Source organism: Canis lupus, chromosome 7 (genome assembly GCF_003254725.2).
Source record: "Canis lupus dingo isolate Sandy chromosome 7, ASM325472v2, whole genome shotgun sequence".
NCBI lineage: Eukaryota > Metazoa > Chordata > Mammalia > Carnivora > Canidae > Canis > Canis lupus.
In genome coordinates this window covers 770,501-798,115 of record NC_064249.1, presented here as the reverse complement: position 1 = coordinate 798,115, position 27,615 = coordinate 770,501, and the positions used below count along the sequence as shown (strand labels likewise).

The 27,615-nt window shown below is 63.6% G+C and overlaps 1 protein-coding gene across 2 annotated transcripts in view; it reads left to right on the top strand.

Annotated features, from left to right (window-relative positions):
* The window catches only part of LGR6 (leucine rich repeat containing G protein-coupled receptor 6), a 105,211-nt gene extending 83,154 nt beyond the window's left edge, over nt 1–22,057 (top strand). For both annotated transcript variants that reach the window (XM_025458531.3, XM_025458533.3), the window contains 12 exons: nt 3,959–4,027; nt 5,347–5,418; nt 5,572–5,643; nt 6,458–6,526; nt 7,474–7,545; nt 8,488–8,553; nt 9,541–9,612; nt 9,908–9,979; nt 11,215–11,340; nt 11,971–12,131; nt 15,318–15,398; nt 17,827–22,057. In XM_025458531.3, the coding sequence (XP_025314316.3) occupies nt 3,959–4,027; nt 5,347–5,418; nt 5,572–5,643; nt 6,458–6,526; nt 7,474–7,545; nt 8,488–8,553; nt 9,541–9,612; nt 9,908–9,979; nt 11,215–11,340; nt 11,971–12,131; nt 15,318–15,398; nt 17,827–19,082 (2,188 nt within the window). In that variant the 3' untranslated portion in view covers nt 19,083–22,057. The remainder of the gene's footprint in view (nt 1–3,958; nt 4,028–5,346; nt 5,419–5,571; nt 5,644–6,457; nt 6,527–7,473; nt 7,546–8,487; nt 8,554–9,540; nt 9,613–9,907; nt 9,980–11,214; nt 11,341–11,970; nt 12,132–15,317; nt 15,399–17,826) is intronic.
* The last annotated feature ends 5,558 nt before the right edge of the window (nt 22,058–27,615 follow it).

The following is a 27,615-nucleotide window of genomic DNA, read 5'->3' as shown; positions in this document are numbered from 1 at the left end:
GCCCCCCAAACGCCCCTAAATACTTCCTTTAAAGCCTCTCTGTCTCTGCTTGACCTGCCCGTCCTTCCCTTCCCTCTGCCTGTGGAAGTCCTGCCCTGCTGTCCTGTTGAGACCCAGCCCCGGTGCCTCCTCTCCACGAAGCCCTCCGGGTCTTCCCAACTGTCTCTAGAGGCCCAGCACCCACGTCGTCGAGCTGTGGCCTCCCCTGGCTGTCCTGTGCACCCGCCCCCCTGGACTATTTCCTGCCCATCGCGACCCCTGCTTACCCCGCAGACCCCTCTGTACCTTCGAGCAGGCCACAGACGTCCATTGCCCCGAACTGAATCCCGAGGGGCCGAGAGAGTTGCGAGGACGTGTTCCCTGGACAGCTAGGGCCGTCACGCGGGCACGCAGCCAAGGGGGCAGCACTTTGGCCCTCACCCAGCTCACTGAATGGGTGGAGATGCCCCAGGGGGCAGATCTGGGGCGCCCGCTGGTGCGGGCTTGTAGTGTTTCTTTTGACATTTGTACAGTTTTTATTTCCCACATTTCTCTGCCCGAAAATGGCCTTTTAGCTCCTGTGCCTTTCCCTACGTGTCTCTCCCCGCCGCGTGTGAGGCCCCCGGGCGAGTCGGCCGAGCTGCATGAGGGCTCAGCGACCGCAACACCGTGTGGACTGTGGCCCCCACCGACCTAACGGCACCCTGCAGGGTGACCCGGTGCCTTGTCGGATGCCAGCCTCTAAATCTTAGGGACGTCCTGCCGAAGATCCGAGATATTCCTCCGAGCCCGTTAAGGCTTTTCATTAATCAATTTATCCAGACCTTTTCACCGATTCACTCAACACAGCCTTGTCGAGCTACCGTTCTGCGCCAGTATTTTGGGGTCTGGGAGGTGAAGCACAGTCTCCACGTTCCCCGGAACGTCCGTTCTCGTGCAGTGGGAAGAAAAGAAGCGCACAGGTGTCAGATATCAATATAGTCCACGAGGAGAGGAAGCAGGGTGGCTCATGATCGCTTGCCATGGAGCAGATCCACCCGAACATGGTGACGTGACACCGTCGTGTGTGGCTGTCCCACATCTGGGGATTGGCCGGGCTCCCGCCGAGCACCCCTGCTGGGCCTTCCCCGGGGCCGCCCTGGGGTCACTCAGCTGCAGGCTCGTGCACACGGACGCGGCTGTTGGCTTGTCTTGCCCTCGCGGCTCCCCTGTCCCCGGAAGCGCCGCCTGGGCTCCGGGCTTGCTGGTGGGGACGGCCCAGGAGGGCAGGGCTGTGAGGCCTCGCGACACCCAGGACCCGCTCACGCCCTATCTGCTGGGCCTCGTCCTGCTGGTGGGACCCAGCCCCAGCAGGGGGGACACTTCCTCCTCCGGCTTCACGGAGGCAGGGCTGACCTGTGGTGTAGGCTGAGGGCCTGCGGCCTGCCGGCCTGACACACGCGCGTGTTGCACAATCAGGAGCGTCGTGCCACTTGCAGTGCACCACGCGGCGGGTGCGGGCAGCCCGCGGGGGCCTGAGGGCGGCGGGGGCGGCCCAGCAGCAAGCTAGAGCGAGGCCGGACCCTGCATCAGTGAGTCTTGAAGCCAAGGTGCCCGGGTGCCACCTGTAGGAACTCCGGCTCTCCGAGGCCACCGCAGAGAGCTCCCGAACGGCTGAGGGCAGTTAGGAGGGCCCCTTGTTTTGGGGACATGGACACATGACGATGAAGCCTCATAAAACCCAAAGAGTCCGTGTCCCGATCCCTGCTGCCCCTGTCCGCAGCCCTGGCACCCGGGTCCTCCCGACAACCCTGCGTCCTGCCGGCGCTGGGAAGCCAGACCCCGCCCCAGCGCCTCTGGTGTCCGTGGGGAGCCGCGTGCGCACCCCGCGCCGGCCGTGGACCCTGGCTGTGCGCCCCTCAAGCCCCGCGGCCGTGGCGGGAGCAGCACAGAGCAGGGTATGCAGCCGGTCATCGGTGTCCTGGGGTGCGGTCACCCGGCCACGGGCAGTCCTCTCATGAGTCGTCGGGGCACAGACGGCTTCCGAAGACGAGGCAAGTTGGGCGGGGGCCATCCGGGGGGCCACTGGACCGGGCCCCGGCCTGCCGCCCCTGCCCCCTCCCACCGCCAAAGCCGGAGACTGCAGACCTCGGCCCGGGGCTCCGGAGGCACCGGGGCCACCCTGCAAGATCAGACACATTTCCGCGCGGGCTACAGCTGGCCGGCCACCAGGTGAAACGGAAGTCAACTTCAAAATCTTGGTCAAAGAAATATAAATTAAAATATAAAAATAGGGCAGCCCGGGTGGCTCAGTGGTTTAGCACCACCTTCAGCCCAGGGCGTGATCCTGGAGACCCGGGATCGAGTCCCGCGTCGGGCTCCCTGCAGGGAGCCGGCTTCTCCCTCTGCCTGGGTCTCTGCCTCTCTCTCTCTCTCTCTCTCTCTCTCTCTGTGTCTCTCATGAATAAATAAATAAAATCTTAAAAAAAAAGTCTTGAAGGTTGAGGGGCGCCCGGCCGGCTCCATTGGTGGAGTGTGCAACTCCTGACCTCGGGGGTTGTGAGTTTGAGCCCCACGGTGGCCGTAGAGGTATTTTTCACTAGAAAAATAAAATATTAAAAAAAATAGATTGAAACAAGTCTCGCAGGTCGATGACCTCTTCTGCAGCCTCCGGGCAGGGGTGGGGCTCACAACGTGGAGCAAAACGCCCAGAGTCTCCTCGGCACCTTGTGGCGTCTTCCCCAGGCCACCGGCACCCCCTCAAGGCAGGGCTCCCCGCCTTTGCGGCTTTCTCGTCCGTTGTAGGCGGGTCCGAGGCGGACTTGCTCTTGGGCTCCCGCATGTGTCCTCTGTGCCCTTGCTCGTCAGTGCCACCAGGACACACACGCCCACAACCCCTTGTGCAATGATGCAGGCAAGGCCATGACCACTGGGCCCCGGGCTGCCCCTGCCGTCCCGACAGCAACATGTGAGCCCCCTTGCACCGACGCCGTCACACCGGGTGTGGCCTTTCCTGTAGGACAAGCTCCTGGACTTGGGGTGGCTTGGGGTGCAAGTCACTGTTGAGTCACGTCTGCAAGATCGTGTGCATTTAACTCCGGCCGATCATGTATCCTGCATGATGTTTCCCTGCATCCTTTACAATCTGGGGTGCTGCTCCTTTTTTCTTTAAGATTTTATTTATTTTATTTATTTATTTGCTTGAGAGACGAGAGAGCACTAGCGGCAGGGGAGGGGCGGAGGGACAGGGACGAGGAGACTCTCCGCGGAGCAGGGCGCCTGACGACGCGGGTCTCCATCCCAGGCCCCCGAGCTCGTGCCCCGAGCTGAAGGCAGATATCTGCCTCACCCACCGAGCCACCCAGGCGCCCCTATTTGCTCCTGCTTTTTAAAAATGCATCAAATAAGTAAATTCATAAAATCTCTTTATAAAACACAGCTCCATTGTTTGCTGATTCTGTGTGTGTGACACATGTTCGTTGTAATAAAAAAAAAATGGTGAAATGAAGAAAAGCCTAAGAGAAAATAAGAACCAATTGTCGTGCTGCCACCCAAAGATCAGAAGCACTGATCCTTCTGATAGACGGCAGAGGCCCCCACTGGCCAACAGCCACCCGACGGAACCTTCCAGAGTCCTGGGGCTGGCCACGAGGTGGCCGGGATGACCTCATGTCCCCTCTGCCCCTCCCGCAGCTGCAGACGTGTGCACTTGGGGTGCTCCCCTCGGCTGGCGGGGATCGTTCCTGGAGGAGTCCGTCCGGGTCCCCTCCGTCCAGTGTCTCCTCCAAACAGTTCTGCGGCCGGGGAGGCTGCGAGCGGACGGTCTGGGGGCGGCAGTGGAGCACACACGTTCCAAACCGTGTTTCCAGGCTTGATAGGTGCATCGGACAGACCGGAAGACGCATCTCTGGGGCCAGGCCCGGGGCCAGGGTCCTGCTCCTCGGGGCCCTGACCTGCCGTCAGGCCGCCCCTGTGACCGCTGCTCTGCTTTCCCCTCCAGGGACCTGAATTATAACGAGCTGCAGGAGTTCCCCGTCGCCATCCGGACCCTGGGCAGACTGCAGGAACTGTAAGCTCCGAGCGCTGCGTGGGTGTCCCCAGCCCTCCTGTCCCGGGGGCGGGCCCAGTGGTCACACACCTGTTAGTGTGTCCCCAGCAGAAACGGCCCGGGCCGGCCTGGAGCCACACGCTTGAGCCGTCTCCGGGTGGGGGGCCTGGGCCTGCCCCTGGCTGCTTGGGGGTGTTGGGGGTGAATGAGGACAGTAGCCGGGGCTGCTGAACAGGGTCACGCCTCTGCCTCTGATCCCGAGGGGGCCTCAGGAGGTGCCTGTGGGTCCCTGCGGACACCGCCTGTGCGCCGAGCCCCATGCTGGCTCCTCGACGCCAACGAGGAGTGGGACGGGCCCAGGCTGTCCCCGGCCGCCCTTTGGGTCCAGCCAGGCCCGGGACAGCAGCTGAGCATCGGTCGGTAACTCCAGCCCTGATTGCACAGCAGTAGCTAAATGGGCCCCGGGCTGACAGGCACATGGCGCAGGGTCCACGTGAGGCCAGCAGCTCGGGTGGCGCAGGGAGGCTCTGGGAGCGGGAACGCGCGGGTAGAGGCTGGAGGCTGAGTGGGCCGGGGCGGCCGCCGGGGAGGCCAGCGAGAGGGCATCTGTGGTCGTGGGGTGGGAGCCTGTGGGATCGGTGGGCCTGGACGGCCCTTGACAGTGGGGACCCCCCCAGACTGGAGGATGTGAACGCCCCCCCGCACCCGTGGCCATGGGGGCAGTGGGGCCGTTGGAGGAGGGGCAGAGCCAGGAGGCGAGGCCAGCCCCCCTCCACGGTGGGCGTGCAAGGGCTGTGGGTGCGTGTGCACCAGGGTCCGCGGGGGGAGCGCCTGCGGCTCCCACTCGGCTCAGGCGGGGGAGCCAGGGATGAAGAGCCAGGATGGACGGCGCCTGCTCGGGATTCTCGAGGGACTCTGTCTTGTCCCCTGCAGCCAACCCACCCCGACCTCCGCCCGCGGCCCGACCCTCGGCCCCCCACGGCGTGACCCCTCCTGCCGCTGCCCTCCTGGCTCCTTAGTGTCAGGGCCTGGAGGCCAGGCCTTGCTGGAGGCACATCTCAGGCGCTGCCGTCCTCCCACCCCCTCAGCTTCCTCCGTGGGGCCTGGGATCCCGCCTCCCATCCCCGAGGCTCCTCTCCTCCCCCCTTCACGAGAGTCAGAGGGGAGGCCGGCGTGTTAGGAAAGCAACAGCCACGTCACAGGCCGGAGGTGGACCGTCAGTCCCCGGCCATGTCTCAGGCTCAAGGCCTCACTAGGCGCCTTCCAGAAGCTTCCTGGGAATGCACCTCTCCCTGCACGCATGTCTGCCCGTCCTCACTGCCTCGTGCGCTGTCTTCCAGGGGCTTCCACAACAACAACATCAAGGCCATCCCAGAGAAGGCCTTCATGGGGAACCCTCTGCTGCAGACAATGTGAGCGCTGAGCATGTTGGGGGGCCCTGCAGGGGCTGAGGAGGCAGGAATCCAGGAGGGGGCGCCCGGCCCGGCCTGTGGGTGAGGGGTCAGCCTGGGTCCCTGCTCCAAGGCCGAACGGTTAAATTAGGCTTTTGGGTCTGTTTCTTCCAGACACTTTTATGATAACCCGATCCAGTGTGTGGGGAGGTCAGCGTTCCAGGACTTGCCTAAACTGCACACCCTGTAAGTCGGACTCCCCGGGCCTCACCCCTCCCGCCGGCTCGCCTGCCTTCCACAGCTCTCGCCCGCCTTCCGCAGCTCTCGCCCCTGCCGGCACAGCCCCCAGTGCAAAGCCTGCCCCTCCGGCTGCGGCCTCTGCTCAGGCCTGGCCCCAGATCCAGCTGCACTCAGCCTCCCTCCGCCGCCCCGTGGCTTCTTCCCAGACCCCAAATGAGCACAAAGGGGCCCTTCTCCAGAGCAAAGGAGCTGTCTGTGGCCTGGGGAGCTGCTCCCTAAATACTGGCTGCAGGAACCAACAACGGGGCTCAGCCCTGCTCCTCCCGGAGCCTGGGGCGTGGATCCCGCGGCCCTGGGCTGCAGCGCCCTCCCTGCTCTGGGCCCCAGGCATCCCCGTGCTCCTTCCTCCCATTCTTGTTATTCCCAGGCCGTGTCCCACCACGGACTGCGTGCTACCTATGGCATCGCAGGAACATAACCGACACCTTAAAGCGTGGGCTTCCCTTATCACGTCCCTTGTCACCCTAACCGTGCGAGGCGGGTGGCGTCAACACATCTGTGGATGGATTTGCCTGCATTTTTTGTTTGTTCATTTTGTTTTATGCCAGGGCCCCGCTGCCAGTTTCGGGCCCTGTCGGGCTCTCTCGGGTCAGGTCCCAGCTCTCCGGGGACAAAGCTCCGCCCCAGAGGGCCTGGGCCGCTGGGTGTTCTGAGGGCAGGAGGGATGACAGCGGATCCCTGGAGGGACTATCCGCATGGGTGGGGCGCCCGGATCCCAAGATGCTCTGGCCCCACGTCAGACGCTGTCGTGCGTTTCCAGGTCCCTGAACGGCGCCACCGACATCCAGGAGTTCCCCGACCTCAAAGGCACCACCAGCCTGGAGATCCTGTGAGTGGGTGCCCGCCCCACCGCCTGGGCCCTGCCCCCAGGGCGTCCCCCTGCCCATCCCCCGAGGGCCGCCCACATTCTCTGCTTGCCCCTATGGGCCCGCTTCCTCTGCTGCCGGCCGAGGTCCCCACACAGCCCAGCGCCCATGGCCGCCCCGGAGGTGGCACGGCTGCAGGCACGGCCTCGTGGCCCAGGCTTTGGGGGAGGAGGCGGGTCCTCTGTCCGCCTTGCGGGGATCCTCCAGACGGGCCATCCGAGCTCCTCACACGGAGCTGTGAGCGGGCCGAGGCCGTGGACGCAGGGCTAGGAGGCGTCCTTGGCCGTTGTGCAGGCAATTACCACAAGGACTTTGCTGCGACTTGTTATTGCAGCGGGTGGGGTGGGGAGGGTGGGAGCGCAGGGGCCTTGAGAACCCTTGGAGGTGTGTGGAGCAGCCAAGCAGACCCCGGGAGGGAGCGTGAGGGAGCGCATTCGGCCCGCATCCTGCCCTGCGCGTCCCCTGCTCCCGGAGGCCTGCTGGGGCCTGTCCTTGCCCTCCCCAGGGCGCGGGAGCAGATCCGTGCTCAGTCCCAACAGTTCGCATGGCTCCACTAGGGGGTTGGGGCAGTGTCTTCCTGCCGCCTGCGGCCACACCCCTGCAGGTGGGGCAGAGGCCATCCTAGTGGCCGTCCCGCTGCCCAGTGCTGCCGGGGGCCGCTGCGAAACTGGGATGCGGGCATTATGGCCAGGTGGGCAAGTGGCACGGGCGCAGTGCCCCTGGGCAGTGTCCCTCTGTTCCTCTGCCCCCCGCCCCGGAGCTCCGTGCACTCGCCGGTCTGCTCCCCTCGCCCCGCAGCCCAGCCCAGCCCTAGTGTCAGCGTGGCGCCCCTGTCAGAGCCACCCGAGCTGGGGCCGGGGGGCAGGGAAGGGGCCCGGGCGGGTGCCAGATGCGTGTCCTCTCTCCACAGGACCCTGACCCGCGCAGGCATTCGGCTGCTCCCGCCCGGGATGTGCCAGCAGCTGCCGCGGCTCCGCGTCCTGTGAGTGACTCGTGGACGTTGTCCCGTCTTGGCATTGGGCCCTTGCTCCCGGGGCTGGCCAAGGCTTTCGTCCCACTCGGCCGCCGCTCTTCCTGGAGGGGACGAGCTGGACCTCTGCTGAGCACCCGCCCAACAGGGCCCGGGCTGTGCTCTCTTGCCCGGGGCCACACCACGAGGCCCTGGAGCCGGACCCGGGTCTGAGGCCCTGCTCTGCCGCTGGGCCGTTGCACGCGTTGGGGCGCAGCCTCCGACCTCCTGGGGCTCCCGTTTCTCATCAGCAAAACGTGGATAAAAGTGTGAGGATCAGACAAAGCGTGCGTCGGGCGCATAGCACATGGTGCGGCACCTGACGGGCGCTGGTGAGCGGCATCAGTTGGCGAGTGATAAGAACTCAACGTCCTCCGGGACCGGGTCCGGCGTCCAGGAGAATTGCCTGCTCCCCCGAGTCCACCGGGAGTCGCAGGCCCCCGTGCAGACCAGGGCCCGCAGCTCGGGTGGGGAGGCTGGCACGCGACACATCTGGAGACGTGGGCTGGAGACGCAGCCCCGCTGCCGGCTCGAGTCCCTGGCGGCTTCTGTCCCCTCTGTGCCTCGGCGTCCTCGTGGGGTGGGAGGGGCCGGGCCAGGTGATCCCTCGGGCCCCAGCTTCACTCCAGCTCGCCCAGTAAGGTCTGACACCTTCCCCGTGGGCCATCCCAGCTCTCTCACTCCGCCTCCCCAGGACCCCAGGGCCCCCTACTGGGAAAACGCCCCGGGGGCCTCGTCTGGCCCTGCTCCCTGTGCAAGGGGACTCTGGGGGAAGGGAAGGGAAGACTCAGCGGCGGCAGGTGTGTCCGCAGCCGCATCCCTGCAGGTCCTCCTGATCACGGCTGCCTGGCAGGGAGGCACGGCCTGGTCCGAGCTGCTTCTCCTGGCCCTCACCCCCACCCCGTCCCCCGCCAGGGAACTGTCCCACAATCAGATCGAGGAGCTGCCCAGCCTGCACAGGTGTCAGAAGCTGGAGGAAATGTGAGTCGGGGCGTGAGGCAGGGGAGGTGAAGGCACGCAAGCCGGGCCGGGTCCGTGGGGAAGGGTCAGCGCACACGCTCGGACGGCTATCCCTTCCCTGAGCCCGTGGAATCCGGGGGGTTGGTGCGGGGAGCTGGGCGGAGGCCCCGACACAACTTGTAGGGACCACAGACGCCGCACCCGGGAGCTGGCGCACGGACAGTCTGGGGTGGCTCTCGGGGTCAGTAGCAGCGAGGGCAACGGTGACCAGGGCCGGCGGGGGCCAGGCTGGGTAGGGTAGGAGGCTGACAGCCCAGGGCTATGGGGGGCCGAGTGCCCCGGCTGAGGCCGCCCGCCCCCCCACGTCCACACCCCCTTCAACACCTGCATGCTCGTACCCGGGAGGACGACCTATGGCTCGAATCTGACGAGGCACAAAAGCCACTTTGAAAATGCTCTAAGCTCTTTTCACCCAGCTTCTGTTTGTGCCAACGGGCCAGGTCCCCTAGGCTCGGGGTCTGTCCCCTGGGCCCAGGCAGGATAGGGGCGGGCGGGCCTGTCCCATCCATCGAGGTGCCAAGGGAAGGAGGCTCTTCGGCGCTGTGGGGCCCGGGCTCGGTCCCTTTCCGAGGGGCCGAGCCCCGAGCTGTGCCCCGAGCTGGGCCAGCGAGGGGTCACCCAGGGGCGGGGCGGTGCTCTGCTGCTGGTCTGAGGTCAGGAGGCCCCGGGGCGAGGTTGGCTGGGCTGGGAGCCAGCCCGGTGGGAACCCTGGAAACCGACTCCCTTTCGGGCCAGAGGGATGGTTTTGTGGCTTTGTCTCCTGACCCACTTACCCGGGGCAACCGGATCCCCTCATGCTCCCTTTAATTCTGGAGACTTCCGCGGGCCGGGCCCTTTCTTCCCGCGCCAGGAGAGGGGAGCTCCGCTTGCCTCCTCCCGGTGCGGGGGGCGTGGACCCGAGCTGGGTTCCGAGCCTGCGGGCTCATGTGGCCTCTTTCGCTCCCCCAGCGGCCTGCAGCACAACCGCATCGGGGCGATCGGAGCCGACACCTTCAGCCAGCTGAGCTCCCTGCGAGCCTTGTGAGTACCCGCAGCCGCACGGGTGGCCGTCCCCGCAGCCCGCGGCTGCTATGTGCTCCGCCCCCCGCCCCCGCGCACACCCAGGAGGGAGCCTCCCCGTCCAGCGGCTTCCCAGCCCCTTTCCCTGTGGCCACAGCTGGGTTGGGAGCCAGGCAGCAGGTGTCTCCCCCGAGGGGCTGGAGATCCCGCCCCTGGGGCGGCTCAGATGGGGAGCAGATGGGGGAGAAGCCAGGATGGGCGCAGCGAGCCCCACCCCCTGTGCTGGCCGCGCCCGTGATGCCCTCCCTGCCCACAGGGACCTGAGCTGGAACGCCATCCGCTCCATCCACCCCGAGGCCTTCGTGACCCTGCGCTCCCTCGTCAAGCTGTGAGTGCTCCCTGCAGCCTCCCCCGGGTGATGCAGCCCAGTGAGGACCGCGTGGCCGTGGGCGGGAGGGGGACATGCAGGACTGACCGCACATCCCGGGAGGCGGCCGCCCCCCTAATCAGTCATTCTGATGGTCGGCTTGACGGCCCGAGGGGCCTGGTAAACAGAGGGCCTGGCTCCTCCACACCCTGGGATGGGGCAGCAGGTGTGGAAGCCTGGGCCTCAGCCCAGCAGCCCCCTGCATGAGCACCACCCCCGAGGGCTGCCGTCAAGCGGGTGGCAGGGTTCGCAGGGCCCCCGCCTTACACAGGAGGCTCACGGGGAGCGTGCGGCGCTGGCAAGGGCCTGTGGTGCGGGTTGTGTACTGCACAAGGGCTCCTGTGCGAGGGGGAGCCCGCTGCCTGCCTGCACGTCCTGGAGGTGCGTCCGCCCCAAAGGACGCCTTTCTGAGTGACCCCCGGACTCCCTCAGGGCCAGCTCCAGCCCTGGCCTCGGGGGTCACGCAGCCCAGCCCCTCACCTCCCCAGGGAGGCCTCCAGGCCCGCAGCAGGGCCAGGGCCTGCCTCCCCGGCACACGCAGCCTGCCTCCCTGGGCGCAGGGCCGGGCCTCGCAACCTCGCACCTTGGTCTTCCTGCTCCTGTTTGCTCTGCTCCTGCCAGATATGTAGGGTGGATATTTTTATCCCTTTGAAAGATGAGGACATTGAAACTCAGGCCAACGTGTGACTTCCATTGGGCACAGAGGGAGGCGGGGACAGCACCAGGTTTCCTGCCTTCCAGCCCAGGCCCTTCCACGACGCGCAGTCCGTGGTCCTGGGGTCTGCTCTGGGGTCCCGCGTCCCCGAAACGGCTCCGTGCGTGTCCCCCTCCCTGGACCGCAGAACCAGAGAGCAGCTCTGTCCAGCCGCCGACCCCGGCCCGTCATGTGGGCGGGACAGCAGGTGCCCCCAGCAGGCGCCCAGGGACCCTCGGAGGGGGCTGCGGTCGGGGGGGCCTGTTGCTAACCACTAGGACGGCTCGGCGTGACTTCAGAGCCGTCCCTGTGCGTCGTTGGCCGACGGCGTCTGGGGAGTGAGCCCGTGAGCAGCGGTGCGGGGTGGGTGACGGCTGGTCCGGCCACCGTGCCCGCCCTCCAGCCCCGGCACGGACGCACCCGCCTCCCTGCTCCTGTCCTGTCCCGGCTCGGGTCCCCTTGGTCCCGCGCAGGCCAGTACCGCTGACCGCCTCTGTCCTAGGGACCTGACCGACAACCAGCTGAGCACCCTGCCACTGGCCGGACTCGGGGGCCTGATGCACCTGAAGCTCCGAGGGAACCTGGCCCTGTCCCAGGCCTTCTCCAAGGACAGCTTCCCAAAGCTGAGGTGAGGCCCCCAGCCCTGGGCTGGTTGCTCTGGAGCCACGGCAGAGGCCGTGGGGGCAGAGGGAAAACCGGAGGGCCCAGAGCCTTCGGGTCTAGCCACTGCTGAGTGGGACGGGCCTGTGCCCCCTGCCCGCCCCAGCACGTTCAGAGCGTGTCTTTCTGTCCCAAGCACCGGCCCGAGGGGATGCCGAGAGCCCCAGGACCTCCCTGTTCCCTGCTGTCCTCAGGGCAGCGTCCGGGCCCCGGAGTCAGGGCCGGGCCCAGGGCGCCGATGGGTGGGGGCGAGCTGCCCAGCAGCCCCCGTGCCAGTGACACACAGGCTGTCTCAGGACCCCTGTCTCCTTGGACAGGAAGGAAGGGCGGTCGGCTGGGTGGGAGCATAGCGGGGGGGCTGTGCGGGCTTGGGGGGCTGCTTGCCGCTCGGCGCCTCCCGAGGGGACTCCAGCAACGGTGGAAAGTTCATCGTCCCATTTCCTTCTCAGACGAGTGAGGGAAAGACGGGCAGATGCTCGGCCCCACAGAGGCTGTGAGGCCAGCACGCAGGAAGCCGGCCGCCCGCACCGTCCTAGGACACTGTGGGGTCGAGGGCCCGGCACCCTAAGCGCTCCTAAGGCAGCCCCTCCGCCCCCAGGATCCTGGAGGTGCCCTATGCCTACCAGTGCTGCGCCTACGGCGTCTGTGCCGGCTTCTTCAAGTCCTCGGGGCAGTGGGGGGCTGAGGACTTCCACCCTGCTGAGGATGAAGCCCCGAAGAGGCCCCCAGGCCTGCTGGCCGGCCAGGCTGAGAATCACTGTGAGTGCGGGGCCTGGGCAGGCGGCTGGGGGCTGGGGCAGTTTAGGGGGAGGCTCGGGGCCGAGAGGGGTCGTGGCAGGGGCTGCGGGGGGAGACCCCAAGTGCCTGGGAGGTGAGCCCTGCTCGCACCACGGCCTGGGACGCTGCCCAGAGGTGCTTGGGGAGGAGCAGACGGGGTGATGGGGACAGCAGTGATGCTTCCACACCCGCCGCACCCTCTGCAGTGCACAGGGTGCCTCCCGGCCGCGACACCGCCGTCCTTGCCACCCGCGCGTTCCCTCTCCACGTGGGCCCTTTGAGGGCAGGCCGCTCTCGGGAAGGACATCCACATCCTGGTCACCCTGAGCCAAGTGGGGCTGAATCAAGTCAATTAAGTGAAACCTGCTTAAAAGAAAAAAAAAAAAGGCCCTTCAGTATACGTCCTAGAGCCAAACGGGATCACGAGCGTCGCAGCCATCCTGCCTCGTGGAGACCACCAGGGCCGAGGGGACCCTGCGGGGACGGGCCCCAGGATCTGTTCCTGGAACCGCTGGGGTAAAAAGAAGGAGGGTGCAGGCGGGCAGCAGAGGGGACTCGCGGATCGTCACCAGCCGGTGTTTGGACAAAGGGCCGAGGGGAGCGCTTCCAGCCCCTCGGCTGCACGCCTGTGGCAGAGCCGACGTAGAATCAGGAGGAAGCAACATGGGGCCCCACGTGGAGTATTGGGAGTGTTTTCCAATCTCTGACCCCCTCCGTGTGGACGGTATGTCCATGGAGAAGCTGAAGAGAAAAATCAAAACATAAGAAAAGCACCTTTTGGCGGTGTAGACGGACTTGGGGCCCAACCCCAACTGCACCGTTTACCGGTTGAGCTGCCTCGGCCACGCTGACCCCCCTTAGAGCCTCGTTCCTTGTGTTTGGTCTGTGGATGAGAAGCGCAGGCACCTGGGGCCTGGAGGATGCAGCAGGTGCACTGCCGCTGGAGCCGGGTGCCTCCCGGCCTGGACGGGAGGGGGGGCGTCATCCGGACACGGCTCGCCTGCGGGGTGGGGGTGTCCAGGTGTCCTTCCCCGGGGAGGGTGTGAGGCCGCAGCAGCAGCCCCTGGACAGCCGTCCCCAGGGAGGTCCCGGAGTCGGCCAGCTGCACTCCCTCAGGGCTGCAAGGAGCCCCAGAAACTTTCCTCAGACTCAGGCCTTGCAAGGCCCCAGGGCATCGGGTCGTGGGAGCCTGCGCCCCTCCGGGAGCTGGGCCGGGCCCCCCACTTCCTGCGGGGCTCATATGCCTGGAGGAGGAAGACCAGGTGCTTCGCTGCAGCCAGACTCGATTTCCTCCCCGCTTGAAGACTGGTTATTTAACACCGTGGCCGTGACCCTCCAGCTTAGATGCGGTCCGCGGGCTGCCCCCTGCGCTGCACTCCTGCCCTCTGCTTTCAAGCACTCGCGGGCTCCATGCGGGGGAGCAGGGCCGGGCAGGGAGCACAGTGGGCGGGGAGGCCGGGCTGGGCCGCGGGCGTCACCCCGCAGAGCCTTCCCGCCCCCCAGGACAGCACCCAACCGAACGTGTTCACCCTTTGGGGACAAAACAAGCCACACGAGCCAAAGACGGGGACAGGCGTGACGCCGAGTGACCGCTCTGTTACTTGTGCAACAGAGGATGAGGCCGCGGGGCCCGGTCCCTGAAACCCACGCCCTGGACGGGCGTCCCTCCAGGGACGCTGGGCCACCCAGGGATCCCAAAAACCTCATTTGATTCAAACAAGTCGCAGGGTTTCTTTGACGACACGTTGGTCTTTCTCGCCCTTTCCTCGGGCGACAGGAGCTGCAGGGGCCAGACTTGGAATGGGAGGGATCCAAAAGGACGACCCAGTCCAGTCCTTTCTCACGTCAGGGCCTCTCTGCTCCAATACCTCGGGTGGCAAGTCACGCGCAGCTCACGCAGCTGCAGAGCCGCCCCGCCGCCCCCTCCAGGCGCCCCCCCCAAGATCGGCCCCTCACCCGGGAAGGCCTGATGGCTACATATCCGGGCTCTGGAGTCAGACAAACTGGTCAAGTTCTGCCCCGTCGTACTCCGGCTGGAGACCTCGGGCAAGCCACTTAACATCCGCGAGCCTCAGTTTCCTCATCTGCCCAACGGGTCCAGTCCTGCTTCATGCACTGCGGGAGGTTACTGAGACCACGAGGACGAGGATTCGCCGGCCTGGTGCAGCCTGGAGCCGGGTCGGGGGCCTCAGGCCTCACTGTTACATCCGCATGGCCGCTGACGGTGCACCCGACGGTGGACGCCTCCGTCCTCTTCCGTCCACGTGGGCTCCCCGTGAGCAGGACCACGTATTGCTGCCCCCACGTCGTCTGCACTTGCCCGAGGCCCTGCGGACGGGTGCTGCTGCAGCCCACGGGCCCTCAGCCCACCTCTCGGTCACCTACTGCAGCTTCCCCACATGCGTCGGCACAGCAGGTGCAGTGCGAGCCCTTGGCCCGAGTCAGTCCCCTGGGGCCTCTGACGGTTCAGGCAGCGGCCTCCAGCACCCACAGTCCCTGTTCACGTCCTCTGAACACAGTCCGGCTCCCTGCTCCGTCACAGAGGGGCCCTTCCTGGGGCGCCGGGCGGCTCCGTCCGCTGCCATCACTCTCTTGGTTTTGGCTCAGGTGGTCGTGTCGGGGTCACAGGGTCGAGCCCCGCATCGGGCTCCACACTGGGCATGGAGCCTGCCTGAGGTTCTCTCCCTCTGCCCCTCAACCCCAGCTCATGCTCGCTTGCTCACTCTCTAAAAAGCAAAAAGATGTTCTTCCCAGCTCATGGTGTTTGCAGCCACACCCGGAACGACAGTGGGGGACCGGGGGCTCCTGGGGAGGCAGCCCCGCCCCGTGTCTGAGCCGCCCGGCGGACGAGGCTGTGGGGGGGGGGGCGCGGCGGGACGCGACAGGCTGACTCAGAGCTCGAGGCGGCCAGTCTCCCACGCAATGTTTGCTGGGAAGAGCAGCCCGGCAGATAGTGGCTAGTGGGCCCGGAGCTGCACGGTCGCTCCCGAGAGTGGAGCAGACGAGCAGGACCGTGGGGACAGCCTGCAGGGGAGCGGTGTACGTTGGGGTGACTACTTGAACGGCCGGCCCTTTGGATAAACATGGAGCTGGACGGTCCCCAGCCTGCAGCCCCCCAGCCCCCCTGGCCTCCGGGCCCCCAAGCCACTTTGTGGTCTTGCCTCTCAGATGACCTGGATCTGGACGAGCTACAGCTGGACACGGAGGACACCCGGCCACGCCCTAGCGTGCAGTGCAGCCCCGCTCCAGGTGAGACGGGCATGGGGGGCGGGTGGTGGGGGGGACGGGGAAGGCACAGCCAGCTACCTCCGTGAGGTGCCAGGCCAGCCCCCTACGGCTGTTACCATGGTTCAGGCACCGTCGCTGCCTAAGCACCCACATCCCGTGGGCTGCGCAGGCTCCTCTGGTGGTTCCTGGGGAGGGAGCTGCAGGTCTGCCCTTGGTGGCGGGTGCTGCAGGGTGTGGGGTGTGGGGTGCGGGGGAGCCAAGCAGCCTGCCCAGACGAACCCGGAGAAGGAGAAAGCGCCTCCCGGTGGAGGGAGCCCCAGGAAGGTGCTGTTGGCAGGTGCACAGGGTGGCGGCTGGGGCGCTCCCTCAGGCGGCCTCGCAGAGCCCTCGGGCCCTGCTGCGCAGAGAGGCCACGGCATCCCACCTGGGGGCCCGTCCAGCCCTTGGGGGTGGGGGGTGGGGGGGGAAGCGGCCTGGTGTCCAGCCTGAGGCCACCCTGCTGTGAGGGAAGGACGAGAATCCCCTTCCCTGTGATGCAGGGCGGCCAGCTGCTGAGCCAGGAAGCCGCTCAGCATTGACAGTGCTAGCGGGGCGCCTGGGGGCGCAGGGCCGGACAGGGGTGCCTCCCGGGATCGAGGCCGCATTGGAGTCCCTGCAGGGAGCCTGCCTCGGCCTCTCTGGGTCTCTCATGAGTAGATAAATAAAATCCTAAAAAAAAAAAAAGAATAAAGTGTTAGCCACGCCCCCCCCCCCCCCCCCAAGCAGTAGTGCGTTGCTTAAGCCAGGAGGGAGCTGTTGGGGGAACAGAAAGCAGGGCACAGTGTGCTTCCCCGCAATGGGGAGGGTGTGTGCCTGCGTGTGCCCCGCCTGCTGCCTCCCCTCTGGTTCCAGTGCCCTCCCCGACCCCACCCCCCACGCCCTCCCAATGATCCCCCCCACCCTCCCCATCGACCCCCTCCCCACGACCCCCCCCCCCCGCCCCGAGCGTTGGCGGCGCACCTCCTGGTGCCAGCGCAGAGCAAGGGCAGCGGGGCCTCACAGAAGCAGGTGGGTCCCCTTCTCCCATGGAAGCCCACCAGCCTTGGCGGCCGCGGGACCTCACACCGCAAACCAAAGACCAGGACGAGGGAACGAGGAGGCTCCCTCCCAAAGGCGAAGTCCACTCGCTCTCGCTTTAGAAGCGGGTGGTCTGGACCGTCCGACAAGTGACGGGACATCCGTGTGGACCAGCTCCCAGCAGGCAGCCACGGAAAACATGCCCTGCAGGAAGATGAAGATTCGGGGAAGTGCGCACGATGAAATTTTTTAACTTGAAAAGCGGGAGTTAAAAACTATGTATGGAAAATCCCAATTCAGTTTAACAACATGTATTTTTTTTTTTGTATTTTTTTTTAAATGGAGACACTAAAATGAGTTCTTTCAGAGAGGCGGGATGATAAGCAGTTTTAATTTTTCCATGTTGTATTTTTCAAACTTCCTACAACGTATTTTCAAACTTTTTTCCATCTATTATATGGTAGTTGGGAGAAAATACATTTAAAAAGTAATTCCTGGGACGCCCGGGGGGCTCACCGGTTGAGCGTCTGCCTCCAGCTCAGGGCGTGACCCCAGGGTCCCGGGATCGAGTCCCGTGTCGGGCTCCCCACATGGAGCCTGCTTCTCCCTCTGCCTGGGTCTCCGCCTCTCCCTGTGTCTCTCATGAATAAATAAATAAAATCTTAACAACAAAAAGAAGTAGTTCCCACAAAAGCCTCCCAAGTTCCCAAGCTACTGGAAATACATTGCAGGACAGGAGTCCGAAGCCAAAGGAAATGAAGACATCATGCGTCCAAAGTCACCGGGTGATTTGAGGACAGAACCTGAGGGGGGAGACGGAAAACAGCACGATCTCACCCATTTGTGCAAAACCAGGTTGGAAAAACCCAGAGTCGTCTGCATTTTAATGCACTTACTGTGCTTTTCTTCCCAAATAGTGATGGCGGCCGGTTCCCGTCCCGGGGCAGGGACGGCCCGGCCCGACGCCGCGTGGCCAGGCTTGCGCACGGGGGTCCTTCGTGGCTCGCTGGGCACGGGCTGGGCTGGGCCCCCCGCAGCCACTCGTGCCTCCCGCCAGCCGCGCCCGCTCCGATGCCCCTCCTGACCTCTAACGGCTTCGGCCTTGGAGAGAGCGCCTTGCTGAGCGCGTGCCTGCCCTGGCTTCGTGTGCTGCCCACTCGCACTTTAGTACGGATACATTTAGTACACGTACAGATGGGCCGACCGCGTGTTTCCATTTGCCCCTCGGAAGAGCTGGGGTGCCCCCGCTACCCCCGCCCACCTGGGGGTTCCCAGGGGCCAGGTCAGCCTCCGTCAGCCAGGGCTCCCTAAGGACGCGGGCCGTGTCCCCGCGCCCCAGGGCCCCGTGTCACGCAGCCTGCCGGAGGGTAACGTCCGATCGTGTCTCCCGCAGGCCCCTTCAAGCCGTGCGAGCACCTCTTCGAGAGCTGGGGCGTCCGGCTGGCCGTGTGGGCCATCGTGCTGCTGTCCGTGCTGTGCAACGGGCTGCTGCTGCTGAGCGTGTTTGCGGGCGGCCCGGGCCCCCTGCCCCCGGTCAAGTTTGTCGTCGGGGCGATCGCCGGAGCCAACGCCGTGAGCGGCCTCTCCTGCGGCCTCCTGGCCTCTGTCGATGCCCTGACCTTCGGCCAGTTCGCCCAGTACGGAGCGCGCTGGGAGACGGGGCTGGGCTGCCGGGCCACGGGCTTCCTGGCGGTGCTGGGGTCCGAGGCCTCGGTGCTGCTGCTCACCCTGGCCGCTGTGCAGTGCAGCGTGGCCGTGTCGTGCATCCGGGCCTACGGGAAGGCGCCCGCCCTGAGCAGCGTTCGCGCGGGGGCCCTGGGCTGCCTGCTGCTGGCCGGGCTGGCGGCCGCCCTGCCCCTCACGTCCGTGGGCGAGTACGGGGCGTCCCCGCTGTGCCTGCCCTACGCACCCCCCGAGGGCCGGCCGGCCGCCCTGGGCTTCGCCGTGGCGCTGGTGATGATGAACTGCCTGTGCTTCCTGCTGGTGGCTGCTGCCTACATCAAGCTCTACTGCGACCTGCCGCGGGCCGACCTGGAGGCCGTGTGGGACTGCGCCATGGTGCGCCACGTGGCCTGGCTCATCTTTGCCGACGGGCTCCTCTACTGCCCTGTGGCCTTCCTCAGCTTCGCCTCCATGCTGGGCCTCTTCCCTGTCACCCCTGAGGCCGTCAAGTCCGTGCTCCTGGTGGTCCTGCCCCTGCCTGCCTGCCTCAACCCCCTGCTATACCTGCTGTTCAACCCCCACTTCCGGGACGACCTGCGGCGGCTCTGGCCCTGCGCGGGGACCCCGGGGCCCCTTGCCTATGCTGCTGCCAGCGAGCTGGAGAAGAGCTCCTGTGACTCTACCCAGGCCCTGGTGGCCTTCTCTGATGTGGATCTCATTCTGGACACTTCTGAGGCTGGCCGCCCCCCCGGCCTAGAGCCCTACGGCTTCCCGTCAGTGACCCTCCTCTCCGGTCAGCAGCCAGGGGGCCCCAGGTCGGAGGGCAGCCACTTTGCAGAGCCAGAGGGAGCCCACTTTGGGAGCCCACCAGCCTCCGTGGATGGAGAACTGCGGCTCAGGGCCGAGGGAGCCACGCCCGCGGGTGGGGGCTCGTCAGCGGGCAGGGCCTTGCAGCCCGCGGGCCCAGCCTTTGCCTCACACTTATAGATGTCCGTCCTGGCTCCTCGCCCCCTCTTCCCTTCCCCGTCCTCCCAGCCGTGAGTGACGGCTGCTTGTGTGATAAACTCACCGGACATGTGATCCGCAGCGGGACGGCCCAGCGCCCGAGCCGCGGCTGCAGCGGTCTCCTCTGTGCGTGGCCGCGGCTGGCGTGTGCCTCCTGGCCTGGCTTCCCGTGGCCTCCCCTGGCCATCGTCCCTGCCCTGCCGGAGGCCGTGGGCTGGAGATCTCAAATCTGTCTTCTTGAGGGAAACGAGGAAAGCACAAAACAGTGTAGGGGGGTGGGGTGCCGAGCGGGTCAGGGGTTGGGGGGCAACGGGCAGGGGCACCTCTCGGAGAGAGACCTATAGGTGACCTGCCGGGGCACTTGGGCATCTGCCCTTTGACTCGCGGAACAGACCGCGCTCGGCGTCCTGTTAATCTCCAGCTGGGCCGTGCAACAGGACGTGGCCGAGTCAGCCGGGAAGCTCCGACGCGTTCCATCCCCCTCTTAGCCGTTCGCGGGGCACTTTAGCAGAGCAGAGCCCGCGGGGAGTCCGGCAGCCGCGCAGGCCGTCGAATGTTGTTTAATCCACCGCCCCGGATTATTTGACAGCAGCTTTCGGTTTGTCTGGTTGGTTCTCATGGGGCATCTGCCAGGGCCTCCCAGAGTCAACGGCGCTCTGTCGCAGGGCGCCTTCGCGGCCCTCGTCGGGCCACCCCCTGCTGCTACAGGGACATCTCAAGCTGCCCTTCCTGGAAACCCTGATGCGGGCGGTTCCACCAGGGACTTGAGGATCCCGTCGGGTACTTGAGGATCCCGTCTGCCAGAGGAGACTGCACGCCCTACCCTCTGGGTCCTCCAGGTCCCCCCGGGAAGGGAGGTCTCCTGCCCTCGCTGGAGAGGGCGTCCCTGGGGCCCCGCAGGGGACGCGCCGGGAAGCCCATGGCAGCCTGGCCTCCTGGCTCCACCACGTGCCCGTCGTCTGCTCCCGCCATGGCCTGGCCCCTGCTCTGCACCCTGGGCCTGCCACCTCGTGGAGCAGTGGCACAGGAGCCTCGGCCAGCAGCCTCGGGGTATCTGCGTTGCACATACTGCTTTGTAGGAAGCGTCACAGGGCCACGGGTGCCCGGGCGCCCCAGAGAAGCACGACCTCCTGCCCTACGGTTTACAAGTGCCTCCAGGTGGCCCGGCGCTCACACCCCAGACACGCACGTCCTCCATGCCAGGGTGAGGGGGGAGACCCGGGACATTCTCGAAGACACGAGAAGGGAACCCAAGGCTCAGGAAAGGGGCCCCGCCATTAAGACAACTGAGAAGGTCCTTGCGCCTGCCCCGAGCATCTTCTCCCCTGCCTGCTCCCCCCCCCCCCCCCCCCCCCGCCCCATCCCCGCTCTCTCAGGGCCCAGGGGAAATCCTGACATGAGTCCAAGGGCCGCATGCTGCAGCGGAGGCAGAGGGCAGGTGGCGCTTGCCCATTTCTCTGTCTGACCGCGGAGCCGCCCGGACGCTTCCCGGCTCTGAAGCAAAGGGTGCTGAGCTTGACCTCAGGGTCCTGGCCCAGGGACTGTGCACCCGCTGGATGTGGGGAGCAACTTGTTTCACGGGAGGCGAGTCTGCTCTGCTTTGGGAACCGGGAGCCGGTGACTGTCACGAGGAAAGTTCTCCGAGGTGCCCTAAGGATGACAGCATTGGTGTGATTTGTTGGGATCGCAGGTCACCAGGCTCCTCCGCACGGCCACCCCCCGCCCCATGGGATCGTTTCCCCCTGGAGTCGGAGCCAGTGTTACGTGGGATGTGGAGCGAGGTGGCCTTGTGTGGGAGGTTGAGGAGTCGTGGGAACAGACCCCCGCAGGTGGCCTCTTGTGTGCAAAGGGCCTGTTGGCTGCAAGCTCTGGGGTGGCACCGCCGTCATTTCTTCCTAAAGATCCAGGCATTTGCCAAGCCTGGCCCTCCTGGGGCGGAGCAGGGGCGTGGGGGCAGTGGCGGCGTTTGCCGGGACTTGGTTTCATGATTCGGAAAGCCTTGTCCATGTGGCACATTCACCCGAAAGCAGGTGGCGAAGTAGTTTCATTGTTCCTGGCTTCCTAGCGAGGCCGTGTGTCCCTCTTCGGTCATCCCTGGTCATCCCTAGAGGACATGCAAGTTTCATATGCCTTTGACAACACACAAAGTCAAACGCCAAATAATCCAGCGCATGTGAAATCTTCCAGAACGGTGTCACGCAAAGGGCCATGGTGGTGTCGATGCTGGAACCGCTGTGCCCTGCCCGCCAGGGTCTCCTTGCAGACCCACGTGCGGAGGAGAACCTTCTGGACCAGGCCGCGGCCTTGACAGCACCTCTGTGCACAGCAGGAGCAAAACTTAATCCAGGGCTGAGACTTGAAGACCATGGACTGACCGTCCCCTGGCCTCCCTCTCCCCGTTTCTTGCTCCCCAACCCCCTTCCGATGCTCCTTTTCCGGGAAGACTGCGAGGTCTAAGGACGACGGGAGGCGGAGGAGGGAGAGTTGCGGGCCGCAGGGGCCTGAGTACTGAGGGTGGCGGGAGCCGCTAGGGCCCGTGGTCCCCCCTGCACCACCTCCTCCAAGGCCTCTGCCCGGGAGCAAGCTGCCCGCCCGCCCTGCGGCCCCGTCCCTGGGGGCCTGGCCCAGGCCCTCCGCAGCTGTGTGAAGAGTGAGACGCGTCCAGATGTAAATGTTTGGAGTCTTCTGTATAATAAAGCGCCAGCGACGTATCACGTGCGTCCCTCAGCTCTTTTCCGTGGCCACCCGGGAGCTCTGCGGGGCGCAGCGGGGGGCGGGTGCTGGGTGCCCTGGGACGGCGGCGGGGCCGGGGTCAGTGAGCCCCGAGCGCACCGGCAGTGGACTGCCTCCGTGGGCCGCCCGCTCCTCACCCCCGTGATGCAGGAGGCTCCCTAGGAGTCTGGTGTTTGAATACGTGGTACAGTCGCATGGTTCCAATAAAGTATATCTGCTCCACAGTCCCCGCCGGCCCGCTTCAGCCCTCACTGGTCACCAGTTAGACGTTTCTTACGTGTCTGCCCAGAGTTGCTTCCTGCACACACCAGGTGCGTGTGTCCTTGCTCCCCTCCGGCCGGGTCGCCAACCACATGCTGCTTCTGCCCCTCACCGACCCGCAGAGCTCAGACATCCTTATCAGTATAGAATGTGCGCGCGCTCTCTCGCTCTCTCGCGCTCTCTCGCTCTCTCAGTATCTCATACCTCCTAACACAGATGTGGTCTAACTTTATCCCCCACCCCCCCGCCATGGAAATGTGGTTTGCTTGATCTTTTGCTTCTACAAACACTGAGACAAGTAACGGGGGAGGCACATCATTTATACACGTGCGTCTGTAAGATGCATTACCAGGCGTGCCAGCGCTGGATCGAAAGAGAGTTCTAGATCGTGTTCCTTAAGTAGTGGAGCCAGACGTGTGGGCGCCGTGGTGCGCTGGGTGGGCGCACTAGGACTCCAGGGCATCTGGGCCTCGGGGGCACAGGGACGGGTGTGTGGGGCCTCAGGGGTGCTGGGACTGGGGGGCTTGGGGGCGTGGGGGGGCAACAGGTGTGTGCGGGGCCTCGGGGGCACAGGGATGGGTGTGTGGGGCCTCCGGGGCGCGGGGACTGGGGGCCTCGGGGGCGCAGGGTGGGGGACGGGTGTGCGTGGGCCTCGGAGGCACCGGGCCTGGGGGGCTCAGGGGCACTGGGGCTGCGGGGCCTGGGAGCCACGTGAACCCGCACCGCTCGGCCTCCGGGCGCCTCCCCCGCCACACTCCCTGCAGCCCCGCCACGTGGGCCTGGACACTGCCCTAGGCCGCCCTGGGTGCTCCCTGACCGCGTGGCGGCCATGGAAGGCAGCAGCCCTTGCAGGAGGAGACCCCGAGGTGGGACGGGAGCCCTGTGCCCACAGGGCGTCGGGGCATCACTGCCCCGCAGAGGCGCTGATGTTAACAACAACGACGATGGGCGTCTGGGGTAATAGCATCTTCCCCGACCTCACGGCTTCCTCCAGCTCGTGGCTGTGCCCACGGCCCGGACCCGGGGCTCCTCAGGCCTCTGCGCACCCTCAGCTTCCTTGGCCCCAGAGCCACGCCGCCCTCCCTCCACGAGGTCGCACCCGAGGCCGGCTCCCGCGTGGGCCCGGGGCGCAGGTGTGGGCGGTCCTCCGATGGGGCCGCGGACAGGTGTGGTCGTCGCAGCTGGCCTCTGGCAGTGGACGGCTCGCGGGGTCCACAGGGGACCCCGTCATGGGGTCAGCCCTTCCCACAGAGCCTCGCACAGGAGGTGTTCAGTTAACCTGGGGGGGTCACAAAGGTAACATATCAGGTGGGGTGGGGAGAATGTAAAGGGCAGGTGACAAGGTAGCCGAGGCCACCTCACCTGTGTCATCACGAAGCCTGACACCAGCGGGCTCTGTCCTTGGATCCCACAGGTAGTTTGAGAAGCACAGGACGGCCAGATATCAGCACCTGGAGACACGTGAGGCCAGGTAAGCTCCCTCCTATTTTGTAGAGGAGGAAACCGAAGGAGAGGAGCTGCCCATTGGCCCGCAGCTACTCTCGGGGAAGTGAGGAGACAGAGGCTTCAATACTGGAGCAGCGTCCATACGGTCATGGGCGATCTGCGGAGGGAAGCCTAGACTTTCCCCCCCGAAGGGGCCACTTCACCACCTGACCCTGTTGGGGCGAGTGCCCCAGACACAGCGCCCAGGTCGGCAGAGAGCCTAGCAGATGAGTCGGAACTTAGGATCACCACCACCAGCACCTCCTCCCGTCCCCAAGAGGAAATTGCCTCTGATGGGAGGTTTGGGAGAAGGATCCGTCGGCAGGGCCTCTCCTGAGGCCGGGTGGCAAGGTCCTGGTTAAAGGATGTAGACCGTGGGAGGAACGGGCTGTAGTCCAGTGAGGCTGCGGGGTCAGGGGGAAAGGCAGGCACGTGACGGGGAGAAGCCTGGAGCAGGGCTGGGAGGGACACTGGACAGCCTGTCATCCTCGACGGGGACTGAGAGCTGGAGCCAGGGATGGGCACTCGGTGGGGCCGTGGCGGGAGCCAGGGCAACTTGCCAAGAAGCCAGGAGACAGTGGGGAGTGTTGCTTGTGGGCAGAGCCCGTCTGCGTCCCTCACCCCGGGCCCACCCGGCCTCTCCCGGGCTTCCCTGGCAGCCCCGGGCAGGACTCTGGGCCGGGAGCAGGTTCGGAAGCCGCAGCCCCCTCCCCCCTCTGCTTTCCCTCCCTCGGGCCCCCTTGACCTAAACAGGACAGCCTGGGCATGGGGGCCACACGCTGATGGAAAAATACACACTTGGCTGGAAAAGGAGCTTTATTTGTGTGTGTTGAATTCCCACAGCAGCCGAAGGATAAATCGCTAGTCCCCAGCCTTCGCTTAGAGACTGCCCACTAGGTGGGTGGTAAAATCTGGTCTTATTTAGATAGCTTTTGGGGAGAGGTGGGGAGAGAGAATGGGGGCAGCAGGAGAGGGGAGCTTGGAATCTGCAATGTTTATATGATCAGTCACGGATGTCATCTCTCCTCTTTAATTAGGGGTTTGTAGCTGGGAAGCGGCTCAGCTCATCCTAGGAGCGGGGCAGACTGCGTAGGCAAGGGCACAGAACCACTCTTTGGGGCCTAACTGTGCTCGCACCCCTGTGTGTCCATCCCCAGGCCCCAGCTAAGCACCCAGGAATGTCAGCACTGTGCCAGGCCCTGTCCTGGGCGCTGCGTGCATTATCTTGGTCAATCCTTACGGCCACCTCCTGAGCTAGGTGCTACCATTATCCCCATTCTGTGGGAGAAATCCAAAGCCCAGGAAGATTGAGTAGCATACTGGGGCACAGAGCTGGTAAGCACCCCTGCAGGGGCTGGTCTGTGGGCTCTTTGACCCCGGTGTCCATGCTTTTAACTCTTTCCCAGCGTTCCTGGGGCTGGAGGTAGGGACCTAGGCTTTCCTCATTCCCATTTTCTGTCATTTCTGTTCTCTAGCCCAAGTCCTCTGTATTTGCCAAGTCAGAGATGGACAGATGAGTTCTAATCATTTTTGGCTCTGTTTTTCTTACAATTAGAAGTTTCTTGCTGCCCCTAGAGCCCCAGCACTTGGAATCAGAGAATGTTCACACAACAGACACGTTTTCTGATAGGTACAAATGGTATGAATAGAGTCAATCAGGGTAATGGGCTACAGGCTGGGGTGCCCGGGACTTGAGGTGCTCCTTTAGGATGGGTTAGACAAGGACTTTCTGGGGCAGCTCCATTCGAGCTGAGACCATCATGGACAATGTAGAAATCCCCAAAGGAATGAGCTAGGTGTGTTCAGGAGCTTGGAAGTGGCTTGTGTGGCTGGAGTGTGCTGGATGGGGGTAGATGGTTTGCTGTAAGGATGGATGGATCAAGCAGGACTCGATCAGGGTCTTCTGGCCCAGGGAAGGAGACTGGATTTTTTTTTTTTTCCTAATTGGAAAAGGAAGCCATTTGGAGGGGTTTTAAGGAGGGAAGTGAAATCTGGCTTTTACATCATCAAAAGATTATTCTCGCTGCCATGAGAAGCGTGGACTGTGGAGGGTCAAGGCTGGAAGCAAGGCGATGGGGTAAGGCTGCGACTACAGTACAAGGCAGAGGAGATGGCTTCAACTAGCGTTAGAAGAGGAAGTGGCCGGTGGAGCTGCCCAGACCTGGTGAGGGGTCAGTTGTGTTGGAGGTTTGGCCCATATGAGGGGCTCCTTCCCTACAACTATTCCAAGTCCGTCTTCTCTTTCATGTCTGGCTTCTGACCCTGCTCCGTCAGCACATGGCATTTCCTTGACCACAGCGACTGGCTTCAGGGTGGTCCAATTACAGGAGCTTGTGCTCTGCGGCCTGCTGGGTATGAATTAGAAAGTCCTGAATTACATAGTCCTGACTGCTGCTGGGAGTCACTCTGGATGGGGAGTATGGTTACTCCGGATGGCAGGTGGAAAGACTGACATCTTGGTATCGCTGGGCCTCTGAATACACCAAGCCAGATGCTCATCCTACCCCTTCCATTTATTCCATTAGAACTTCCTTGTCGTATTGTCAGCAGTCTGAGTTGGATTTCACTCACAACTGAAGGCATCTCAACTGATACACTGGGTTATCCAGGAAACCCCAAATCTGGCTTAAATATGTATCAGCACAGGACAAAAGACTGGAATAAAATCATTTCTGGGCCTTAAGAAGAAAACTAATTTTGAGAAATGGGTTCAAGGATTCTGGAGAAGTTGGAAGTTGACGAAGTGGGGGAAACAAAATAAATTTGTATTTTCAGTTTATGCCATCATGTCGTTACTGGATTATGTAAATTCACACTTCTTGTTTTGTTTGCCTCGTGTCCAATACCACCCGTGTTCTGCGGCAGGCTGTGTGAGTGAGGATACAAGATAACTGACTCATAGGTGGATGAGTGGAAACTGCCTGTTCAGAGATGTACCCGGTGCCCGGCCTAGATATACAATCACTGCACTGCGATAAAACTGCTACCCTGGGATATGGACAGGGACATTACAGTCTTTGTTTTTCTACCCAGGACGGACTCCTAATATCTACGTTCCTCAGAAAGTCTTTCACTGAGCATGGGCAGCCTCTTTCCACTTCAACGGATTTCTGCTTGAATCTGCTTTCTCTGCCATCTCAATAGAATAATAAAGTCCAAGTAGATTATAAAATCGTGATTATAAAAACCTGAATTGGAGATTCAAATTTGGGGGATCCCTGGGTGGTGCAGCGGTTTGGCGCCTGCCTTTGGCCCAGGGCGCGATCCGGGAGACCCTGGATCGAATCCCACGTCGGGCTCCCAGTGCATGGAGCCTGCTTCTCCCTCTGCCTGTGTCTCTGCCTCTCTCTCTGTGACTATCATAAATAAATAAAAATTAAAAAAAAAAAAAGATTTAAAAAGATTCAAATTTGGCACCTGTCAAGAGTAGTACTTGCCATGAAATGAGGCTAGAGATAGAAATGGATTACAAAAATCCCTATTCATGTCTGATTTTTTTCACCATTATATTCTCAAACACTAGCACAATACTTGGTACATAACAAGTAGTCAATAAATATTTATTACCATAGTAATTCTGATCAGCTATGTAAATCACAAAAAGTGAAAACTGAAAAAAAAAAGTACATATTACCTTATTCCATTGTTTTTTTTTTTTTTTTTAAGATTTTATTTATTTATTCATGAGAGACAGAGGCAGAGGGAGAAGCAGGCTCCATGCAGGGAGCCTGATGCGGGACTCGATCCCGGGACCCCAGGATCACATCCTGAGCTGAAGGCAGGCGCTAAACCACTGAGCCACCCAGGCGTCCCCCACATTCTGTTAAAACTTCCGCAAACCTAGAATCCCTAAAAGCCTAGTGGTAACTGAATTGTTTCCAACAGCTATTTTACATCTACGTCAAACATTCAATGTCCCTAGTGATGTTAGTGAGTTGGCAAAATAAAAGACAACAATTCCAAATATTTTAACATTCTTACTATCTAGCTTTCTGGACAGTTTGCTCCCAGAAACACATTCAGGATAAACACACAC